The sequence below is a fragment of the Clarias gariepinus genome, chromosome 9 (assembly GCF_024256425.1).
Source record: "Clarias gariepinus isolate MV-2021 ecotype Netherlands chromosome 9, CGAR_prim_01v2, whole genome shotgun sequence".
In the NCBI taxonomy this organism is placed as follows: domain Eukaryota; kingdom Metazoa; phylum Chordata; class Actinopteri; order Siluriformes; family Clariidae; genus Clarias; species Clarias gariepinus.
Genome location: NC_071108.1, coordinates 29,592,899 through 29,604,351, shown reverse-complemented (window position 1 = coordinate 29,604,351; position 11,453 = coordinate 29,592,899). Strand labels below are relative to the sequence as shown.

At 36.6% G+C, this 11,453-nt stretch overlaps 2 protein-coding genes across 2 annotated transcripts in view; one reads left to right on the top strand and one right to left on the bottom strand.

Annotated features, from left to right (window-relative positions):
* Positions 1–2,833: 2,833 nt before the first annotated feature.
* rfk (riboflavin kinase) lies at positions 2,834–8,573 on the top strand. The gene is made up of 4 exons (XM_053504922.1): positions 2,834–3,244; positions 4,936–5,087; positions 5,267–5,369; positions 5,779–8,573. The coding sequence occupies exons 1-4, from the start codon at positions 3,163–3,165 to the stop codon at positions 5,919–5,921; spliced, it is 480 nt and encodes a 159-aa protein (XP_053360897.1). The 5' UTR covers positions 2,834–3,162; the 3' UTR covers positions 5,922–8,573.
* A 1,428-nt stretch (positions 8,574–10,001) lies between these two features.
* Positions 10,002–11,453, bottom strand: part of pcsk5b (proprotein convertase subtilisin/kexin type 5b) — a 53,627-nt gene continuing 52,175 nt past the window's right edge. Inside the window, exon 37 of the mRNA XM_053504645.1 lies at positions 10,002–10,710. Within this exon, the coding sequence (XP_053360620.1) occupies positions 10,301–10,710 (410 nt within the window). The 3' untranslated portion in view covers positions 10,002–10,300. The remainder of the gene's footprint in view (positions 10,711–11,453) is intronic.

Genomic DNA, 11,453 nt, shown 5'->3' with positions numbered 1-11,453 from the left:
GCCAAAAAGAGTGTAACTGGTGGCATCATGGCTACTGGTTATCAACGCGGCCTCACACCTTCAAGGGTCATGGCTGGGAGGGCAAGGTCATACAGAAAAGGTTAATTGGTGATTTTAATTCTGCTATAATCTGGCACTTCCTCACACTCTAGCTTCCCTACATGCCCAAACCCCAGCCACTGCATACAGTGCCAGTCCCAAGCCCAGATAAAATGGGTTGCGTGAGGAAGGGTATCTGGAAGAAAATCTGTGCCAAGTTGTGTGCAGATTGGATGGTCCAGCAAAAAGAAATAACAAGGCATACATTAGGAGGCTTAAAGGTACCTACCTTAATTAAAAGTTGTCCCTGTTTATAATTCTTCGTTTTGATTTAAGGTTATCTACAGTGGTGTGAAAAAACTATTTGCCCCCTTCCTGATTTCTTATTCTTTTGCATGTTTGTCACACAAAATGTTTCTGATCATCAAACACATTTAACTATTAGTCAAAGATAACACAAGTAAACACAAAATGCATTTTTTAAATTATGGTTTTTATTATTTAGGGAGAAAAAAAATCCAAACCTCCATGGCCCTGTGTGAAAAAGTAAGGTCATGCCACAACATCTCAATAGGATTCAGGTCAGGACTTTGACTAGGCAACTCCAAAGTCTTCATTTTGTTTTTCTTCAGCCATTCAGAGGTGGATTTGCTGGTGTGTTTTGGGTCATTGTCCTGCTGCAGCACCCAAGATCGCTTCAGCTTGAGTTGACGAACAGATGGCCGGACATTCTCCTTCAGGATTTTTTGGTAGACAGTAGAATTCATGGTTTCATCTATTACAGCAAGCCTTCCAGGTCCTGAAGCAGCAAAACAACCCCAGACCATCACACTACCACCACCATATTTTACTGTTGGTATGATGTTCTTTTTCTGAAATGCTGTGTTACTTTTACGCCAGATGTAACGGGACACGCACCTTCCAAAAAGTTCAACTTTTGTCTCGTCGGTCCACAAGGTATTTTCCCAAAAGTCTTGGCAATCGTTGAGATGTTTTTTAGCAAAATTGAGACAAGCCTTAATGTTCTTTTTGCTTAAAAGTGGTTTGCGCCTTGGAAATGCAGGCCGTTTTTGCCCAGTCTCTTTCTTATGGTGGAGTCGTGAACACTGACCTTAATTGAGGCAAGTGAGGCCTGCAGTTCTTTAGATGTTGTCCCGGGGTCTTTTGTGGCCTCTCGGATGAGTTGTCTCTGCGCTCTCGGGGTAATTTCGGTCGGCCGGCCACTCCCGGTAAGGTTCACCACTGCTCCATGTTTTTGCCATTTGTGGATAATGGCTCTCATTGTGGTTCGCTGGATTCCCAAAGCTTTAGAAATGGCTTTATAACCTTTACCAGACTGATAGATCTCAATTACTTTTGTTTTCATTTGTTCCTGAATTTCTTTGGATCTTGGCATAATGTCTAGCTTTTGAGGTGCTTTTGGTCTACTTATCCGTGTCAGGTAGCTCCTATTTAAGTGATTTCTTGAATGAAACAGGTGTGGCAGTAATCAGGCCTGGGGGTGACTACAGAAATTGAACTCAGGTGTGATAAACCACAGTTAAGTTATTTTTTAACAAGGGGGGCAATCACTTTTTCACACAGGGCCATGTAGGTTTGGAGTTTTTTTTCTCCCTTAATAACGTAAACCTTCATTTAAAAACTGCATTTTGTGTTCAATTATGTTATCTTTGACTAATAGTTAACGGTGTTTAATGAGCAGAAACATTTAAGTGTGACAAACATGCAAAAGAATAAGAAATCAGGAAGGGGGCAAATAGTTTTTCACACCACTGTATATAAATAAAAGAAAGGTTTTGTCTTTAGATTGGACAGAATTCACTCTTTCGATGACATCTTTATGTTTCATACACTGAAGAACCGAAAACCAGTCTGCGAAAATTTTCTGTCTGTATGTTTGTGTCTGTATGTCTGTCCAGCCAGATTATGTCACAGCTTCTAGCGTTTTTTTTTTTTTACTCATTTATAGCTTTTTTTCCCCCTTAAGGTGGGCTATACAGTACATGTCACTATACATGTCACTCAACAAAGCAAAACAGGATAGTTTACCGTGTGTACACAAAGTACACGGGAGACACTTAAAGCGACGGTAATGCACCTGCAAGCCGACACAATCCTCAATACACAGATACAACAGCGCAACTCATCATGGCTTACTCCCAAAAAAGGGATGTGCGCTATGAAAATTGAAGGGGGTAGAAGGGAATTTATGAGCAGATTATAAACAGAAATTTTTGACAGCGTACCGCGCATGCATCAAACTGTGGGACAGAATTTTGATGAAACTTTTGCAGTAATTAGATATCTGCCTAATTATAATTAATCATAAGTGATGTTATGAACAATTACGTGACAGATATAATGATCTTTAAACAGGGAGTGTATTTGGCTGACGATGAAAGAAGTACTTAGCGTAAACAAGGCGTAAGATACTGAACCTTACAAAAGTTTATTTCTTTGTATTAATGAGTTAGACAGAAAGTTCTGCAGTACAGAAAGACAAGCAGGCGTGCGTGGTCTTCAACCTGAAATATTAATATCGCTGATTACATTAAAGCTGATCAGCCAACTTTTTAACTATTTCTATAGAAACGAAGGGGACTAACGCTAATTCTCCATATTATTTATATTATCTTTTTATTTATTTTCTTTACCGTCTTCTGGCACTCTGGTTGTTGTTAGAGTTTTATTTTGAAGTTAGTTCAGTTTTTTTATGTCGTCATATCCTGCGCGGTGGGCGGGGTTTGCAGGAATACGCGTGCGTTAGGTATGACGACAAAAATGACGTAACTCTGGTTGTTACGGTAGAGTGCTGAATGTGCGTACGTTTAAAGCTGTGTAGCTATAGCGGATACACTGACAGAAAGCGTTTGGACCTCATTCTAAAGGGTGTCTGATTTTGATTCTGAATTTATTTATTTAAACCGCTGTCTAAATTTATATACAGTGTGTTTTGTGAAATTAGCCAGACCGCGGTCATCACAGGGTCATCAGTGTGCGACGCTTCCTGCCGGTGTTACTATACAGAAGAGACTTGACTAGCCAGACAAAGCTAAACTAGTGACTTGTGGCAGAGATAATATATATATATTTATTTTTTAAGCCAGTTTTAGAACCGTGGACATGAGGTGTTTGCCGTATTTCTGCCGAGGACCAGTGGTTCGAGGATTTGGACGAGGAAGCAAAGAGCTAGGAATCCCAACAGGTAAAATGGCACGTGCCGCGTCTCAAATCACTCCGGGTAGGTCATGTCAGCGAACTGTGTAGGGTATGACTCAGCAGGTTTATCCACCCTTCCTAGTGCCCTAGTTTTCTAGTATCAGACGATTCTGGCTCTGACAGTTCCGGCTACATGCTAGATATACAACTATGCTAAACAGCTAAATATTTGACACAAACTTGTGTTGTTTTTTTGTGAAATATAACATTTCTGTAGTTTAAGAATTCCACAAGTTATGAGTAATCTAATTGGTCAAATTACATAGTTAGCTAACTTGTTGTAATTATAATTCATATTTGGTGTTGTGTTAAATAATAGGGATGGGGAAAAATCGATTAAGTGATATTTTTATCGTGATTTTTTTTTCTCTGGAGATTCATTATTGCCACACTTACTCCAAAATCGGTTTAAAAAAAATAATTTATAAATGTTTGCATTTGAGGCGTTAAAATGTCATAGTTCCTCTAATGATCCTGCAGGGGGCTTAAAACACTCTTAACTATGAGGTGATATCAAAAAGTTTTGAGACTAGTTTTGTAACTTACTAGTTACAACTAACTAACTGACTGCTCTCTAAAAACAAGAGATCAGGAAGACCTTCAACGAGCTTAACCCCCGAAAATGTCAGAACCATTTGGCAACTTGTGCATGATGATCGTCAGAAAACAATCCACAGCATTGTCGGTGTGTCATACAGAAGAGTTCAGGCAATCCTCATGTGTGATTTGAACATTTGCTGTGTTGTTGCCGAAAAACACAGAACATGGGACCGGGAACATGATCTCACTTCCGTACTCCGATCCAGCTCAAAGGTCGCATTTTGACATCGTTGTGAAAAATTCAGCGCGAATCGCAGAAAGTGCTTGACACGCTTCGTAAATAACAGGCTTAAGAAAAAAAATTAAATTTATTTAATTTAAATTTAATTTTTAAAAATTAAACAGTACAATATCTAGCACAGTCTTTCTCTCTGTTCACTTACTCAATGAAAGTGGTGTCTCATTTTTACTTTTAGCCATACCATCATGAAGCCCCTGAACTCACAATAACCACACAATGCAAGTAATCAACTGGTTCAAACAGCTCTAACTAAAACTGACTGAGCTGAGGTTTTTGTAAATTTCCCACTTGACTGGTAGTGGCAAGTTTCAGAGGTGAGGCAATAACTTCCCTTACCAATGACACTCCTGACTGTTCCTCATCCGCCCTATTCAGTTCAATTAAATTTTATTTAAGTGGAGCTTCAAACAGTGGTGTGAGGCAATATGTATAAAATATAATTATCAGTTTGTCCTTGATGAGCAAGCTGAGGACGACAAAAAAAAACATGACAGTGGGAAGAAGCCTTGAGAGAACCCGATCGTCATCCTGAACTATTGAGTGACTGCAGTCACAAGCCATTAGAGAACAACTTCGTGCATCAGCCAAGACCATTTTCACGGTCAAGTGGAAACGTCCCCAGTCACTAAATGCATAATGAACAGTAAATCCAACCAGAACTACTCATTCTGTTGGTTGATGTATGGCAAACTAGAACAGTGATGATAAATGTTTGGACAAGTTGAATACTGGTATTGTCTCTGGAAGGTCGAAACCAATATGGAGATTTGAGGTTAAGTGTCGCAAAGGCATGAGGTACACAACCTATGTGTTAACCTTTTTTATATCTACTACAGCAAACTTCCCAGAGTCTGTAGTGGACAGTCTGCCTGCTGATATTAACACTGGCATCTATTTCGGCTGGGCACGCGTGGACAACGGGGACATCCACAAGATGGTGATGAGCATTGGTTGGAACCCCTACTATAAAAACATTAAAAAATCCATGGTGAGGAAAGTTGATTTGATTTACAAGAAACACGTAGACTTAAAGAACAATTATTCTGTTAGGCATGTCTGAAAACATATCTATTTTTTACCTGCTTGTAATAATGCATTTATGTGCAGCCTTTGCATTTTTTCATATGCATATGTATGTATTGATATTGGTCATTTGTTTTATGACAGGAAACGCATTTGATCCACAAGTTTAAGGAGGATTTCTACGGCCAGATGCTAAGTGTCATCATGGTGGGCTACATTCGCCCAGAAAGAGGATTCAAATCACTAGGTAAAAAAAATAATAATAATTTGCAGTAGCATCTACATACAATCACATCTTAAGTGCCTACACAGTGTGTAATGTAATACATACATTGAAATACAGTGGTTGTTTAAGTCAAACCAGGAGAAACCTTATGATGAACTGTCTCGAGAATGTTAACATAAAACTGATTTGGTGGTAGCATAGAAGCAGGCCGTAATCATGGCTTCGGTGTACCGACAAATTTTCTACCCTGATTGTATTCAAGCACTTGTGAAACGCTGGATAAGTGCACTAGTGTATCCGGGAGTTGTATAGAGAAATCAAGGAAGTTTTTACTCTCATAACTGTGCGGTTTGACTCAAACACTCCTCCCTGTAACCTACTGTATTGACTTTAAATGGAAAAATGACATGCGCTTTCTTTCTTTTTGCAGAGGAACTTATTACAGCGATTCACAGCGATATCGAAGAGGCAAAAAGATTGTTGGACCTGCCTGAGCACGTGAAACTAAAAGAAGACAACTTTTTTAGGACGTCTATATCCACAACGACCAATCAGATCTTGAACGGTCACTAAATAGAACTTTTTCCAGTTTCCCATACTTTTATGGAAGTGAAACCACTGTAACATGTATGCATTGATGCATTATTTTTGTACTATAGCATCTTTCAGAAAGGTTTTACGCAATGTGTTAGTTTGACTGGTGCAGGCACTGTTTGACTCAAACATGTCACCTTAAGTTATTTCTTTAAAAAACATGAAGAGGTTGGGTTGCACTGGTTTTCATGAAGAATCAAAGTTACCATAGCCAGTTTAGATCCTCGAAAGATGGTTCCCAAGATGAAAAGCAGAAACTTCCATGACTGAGATTTACCTAATCTAGGTTTTTTAGATCGTTGATCTGTCAAAGTGTACAATCCAAGCAATACTAGAACTGAGTCATATGCTTGGGTTCTTATCGAATTGTTTCTGCAGAATATAATTTACTGTAAGTTAGATTTTTACAGGGTGTGATTTATTTGCTATTTGTAGTACAATTTTATTGAAACCAATGTACTCTCGTTTAAAATGAAGATGCTACATTTACTGCTCATAATTTTAGTTAATTTTAGAACTGATTTGAATAGAAAAATTGTTCTGTATATAATGAAAGGAATATGTGCAGGAATTAATATATCGATCATAGTTGGTTTCAGAGGGTAATCCAGTGGCCTGTGAAGCAGTATCAGAGGTACAATGGTGGAATTTACAGCCCACCGTTATCATAGATAGTATATTTATTACTGCCTGCTTCTACTTATTATCCTGGTAGACTGGTCACCTGAACTGAAATGGTTAAATAACATATATATATATATATATATATATATATATATATGTAGCTCAAAAAAAATATATATATTCTGGGGGAAAAAGTTACATTTCTTGTGTAATTGATTTTAAAAACTAAAACTCATATATTCTAGATTGATTACATGAAATATTTCAAGCCTCTTGTGTTAATGTCAATGACTACAGTTTACAGCTTATGAAAATACAGTATCTCAGAATTATAGAATATTTTTTCATAAATAAAATAATTACAATAAATAAAATCATAAATAAAATAATTACAATACAGAAATTCTGAAAAGATTTCTGCACTCGTGGTCAGGGCTTCTTAAACAGAAATTACTGCATCAAGGCAGCATCGCATGGAGGCACTCAGCCTGTGGCACTGTACTCCATAAGGTTTGTTAGTAGATGGAAGCATTAAGTGCTCTAAAATCTTCTGGTAGATGGCTCAATTTACTGGATAAAACACCATCACACCCAGACCATCACTGACTGTAGATACCTCACACTGAAGCAATTCCTTCTGTGCCTCTCTATTCATCCTAAAGACTCTGGGACCATGATTTCCAAATTAAATGCAAAATCTACTTTTATCTGAAAAGGTCTTTGAGCAACGATACTAGGAGTGCAACATTTGCAGCCCATTTCCTGAAGATGCCTGTGTGTGGTGGCTCTAGATGCACTGACTCCAGCCTCACTCCACTCCTTGTGAAGCTCTCAAGTTTTTAAAACACCTGTGCTTGGCAATTTTCTTAAGCCTGCAGTTATTTTTTGTGGCTTGTGCACCATTTCCACTCAACTTTTAATTAATATGCTTTAATATAGCACCTTCTTGTGGATGGTGTCAATGATCGTTTTTTGGACGAATGTCAAGTCAGTAGTACAGTACTTGACATGTGTCCTGAATCAGACTGACAGATATAAGTACATGGTATGAATATTACTTTACTCAAACTCAAAATTTTATATTCTAATATTTTGAGATACTAGATTTTTTTATTTTCATAAGCTATAAGCCACAATCATTGAAATTAAGACAAAAAAAAGGCTTGAAATATTTAACTTTACAGGTAATAAAAATCACATTTAAATTATAAGGGGGAAAACTTGACACATTTTTTTGGATGTACTGTATATGATTTTACAATTGTGCAAAATGCTGAAAATGCTTGCTATGACAGTCTTGTGGAGACAGAACAGTTTTTGTAGCACAAGGGGGACCCACCCAGTATTAGGCATTACGTTTTACTGTTTTCTCTCACTACAAACAAGGATTTAGTTTAAGACAATGACAATTTTGACATCGAGCTGTAAACTTGCTTGTCCTAATTCTTTCCCTGTTTTCATTCCTAAGCACGAGTCGATCACAAATCCACTTTTTTATTTTACTTCCGAATGAAAATAAATCTCCAATCTTACGGCTCATATTAAAATAGTTCCTTACCAGTTATTGTGTAGATAGAGACAGTTGTGTAACTGATGCTGTATGTCACGGAAGGTGGTTATCTATTTCCATGTTCCCGAAGTGCCTCTTATACAGTCAAGGTTGAAGTCGGTGCAAATATAGTGTTTGGAAAAGGAATTAGTGTACATGGCCTTCCCCATTAATCCATTTTACTTCCGCTATTTGGGTTTTAATAAATGTTGGTTTGCTGTAACTGTAATAGTAACTGGAAGTATGACCAACGCTACAGCATTTGGCGAATTCACTATTTTGTCCAACAGAAAAAATATTTCACACATTATAGAATTCAATTAAAAAACAATACAAAAGTTAATTATTTTAAATAATAAAAATGGTGAAGATGAAGAATAATCTATATATCAAATGTATTTACTTTGTGCATTGACTCCAAATTTATGTGGCAAGGCTACAATAAAAAAACACTTTTAGACCAACATGGTCAGTTTGATGTTGATCAATTGGTGCAGATACAAACTACCCGCATGCCATTCTGGTTTCATTGGTCTTTATTAAGGACAGTTCATTTAAAGATTTCTTGATCAACTATCCTAATATTACTTTCTATTTAATGAATGAATTTATCTAAGCCCCTTAGAACAATACCTTTTCAGGATTGGGGAAAAATGTATATGAATTTTAAAAAAATTATGACTGAGGTATGATGATGTATCAAATGTAAACCTTAAAAAGGAAGAAAAATAGTGCATAGCATTTATAGTTGTAAAAAGATCTTGTCCATTATATCCAATCTTCTCAATAGCCGCTTCTAGGGCTACTTTAAAGGTGCCATATTTTACTATTTCTTTAACAAACCAATGCCGAGGAAATATACCTTACAGATAATGCATTTTTATGTTTCTCTCTTTATTACTTATGGAAGAGACGCATCTGTCTGTGGGAAATGTACACGCGATCATTAACCAACACCACTTGAAGATTGCTGGGACTGGGCTGGGAGTTAGTGCCAAATCCCTCATACAGTTCAGACCTCACTCCAAGCCATTTCCACATGTCTGGGCCATTAAAGGAGTTCCTGGAAGGCCAGTGTTTCAGACCTGAAGCAGGCATTCCGATCGGGGCTCTGGCATACCGAGAAAACATTCTGCATTAGTGTAGTAGGAGATTATATAGGGAAATAAAGAGAGTTGTTACACTTAGAATGTTCCGTTATTCTATGCAACCAAAAGTCTTGGTTTGACTTGAACACCCCTTATTTTTTTCCTCACCATTTTGCATAATAGGTCACCTTTAAAACTTTAATGACACCTATTTTAAATTGCCATGTGCCAGTCAACCATCATGAAGAAAACTATACATAATAACACAAAAATCACTTAAAACTCTTAATTATCAATAACCAATTATTTAAGACTTATATTTAAATTCCAAAAGATTTTCTAATCAAATAGTCACATACTTCCAATACAGTATTACATATATCATAAATATTAATGTTGTCCTGGCAAAAAAAAAAAGATTAAATAAAATGTTTCTTCCTGTCTCAATAAATAAAAAAATTAGAGATTTAAAAATCAATAAACAAAGTGTATTGTGGTCAAAATAAAGGCTGGTTCTTGCCTGGCATACACAGCAAGTGTTAGGTAAAATATATAAACTTAAATATAAAGGACATTAAAATATAATGTCCATATATTTACCACAAATATACCACAGATTCTCCAGACTCTTTGAGTTGAGTTTGTGATGGATTTATTACACTTTGAAACAAACTCTGTCTGCCATATGGGGTCTAAGATCAGAATGAGGATCACAATAGATGCATTACAGTACATCGGGATTCATATAAAGTACAGTGATATATAGTCTATAGAAATCCTATAGAGAAAACAGGTTTTGTCAAATACATTCTCGAAGTCTACATTCATCAGAAATAGCTTGTACAATTGTGAACAGACTTTAACAAAGTGGACATGATAAAGAAAAGACAGCCATGGCGTTCTTTAAAACAACAACGGATTACAACCATACTCTTTGAATCATCAACAACAGGCTTACAAATGATTGTTCTCAGAAATTTCAACTTTGTTTTTTTTTTGTTTTGTTTTTTTTTACTCCTTAGGGTTTCATTCTCCGTATAATAATAGCAATAAATAATCTCCATCAGCCACCAAAATCAGAAAGTCTTTCATACACTTCATTTTATAGCATAGATCGAGTAATCATACTCCATCTCCATTTCCTCTTCTTCCTGATCTAAAAGGCCGTACTTAAATTTATGATACACCACACCATCCTGACCCATGTACACAATCTCCTCCTCCTCCTCGTCATCTTCATCATTATCAGTGTATTCACTCTGAATGCTGTCGCGGAGGGTGGCCGTGGTAAAAGCAGGCTCTTTGTCCAGTTTGGCGTAGCCATTCGATTTCACCGAACGCAAAGATGGAAGTTTGGGCCGATAGTGCATGAAGAGGAAAGCCACCACCCCAACGCTTATCAGCAGTAATATTGTAGTTACAGTAACGAGGCCAGAGTTGCCTGCAGGCACTTCTTCTTTGCTGCGGAAGTTAAAGTTTAATCCGAGCACGCATTCGTCGAAGGAAGCTATGAACAGACACAATTTTATCAAATTTACTTCCATGCTAATAAAAGGCATGACTGCATGGCCTACTGGTTGACCACACAAATGACGTATTCACTGGAATGTTTGAACAAGAAAAGAATAGTGAGTAATGAGGAGTATAACATGTTGGGGGTATGTTGTTATAGGGAAATAATTAAAGGCAGGGTAGCTAGTTTGTGGTTAATGCTACTTGATTATTTTTCAATAATATGGTGGTTTTTCCTCTTGTACCACAGAATAATACCACTAGTAATATTTTTTTTATTTATAAACGCACAGCATACTTTTTCATTTTTGATAAAAATCTAAAATATATTTATAACATCTGCAAGTTCACAAAGGTTAAAAAAAAGGCTTTTCATATTACCAAGAATCTAGTAAGCATAAAATCCTTTTTACCATATCCTGTGGCTAAAAACTTACAAAGCACTGACACTGGAGGCTCCTTCCTTTTCAAGTCTTAAGCAACTTGAAAATGCAAAAATCATAATAGTGAAGGTGTTTGTCATTGTTAAATAACCCTTTTTAAAAACTTTTTTATTATTAGCCCCGTATTACCTAATAACATAATATTATGTACAGGTATGTTAATATTAATCTATGAATTGAATGGCAGCTGGCATTACTCATTACTTATAGATGCTCTTATGTGAAATTAATGAACACCGACTGACCAATCAAATTTGTGAACAGTTATTAGAAATTATTAGACTTATTCATTGTT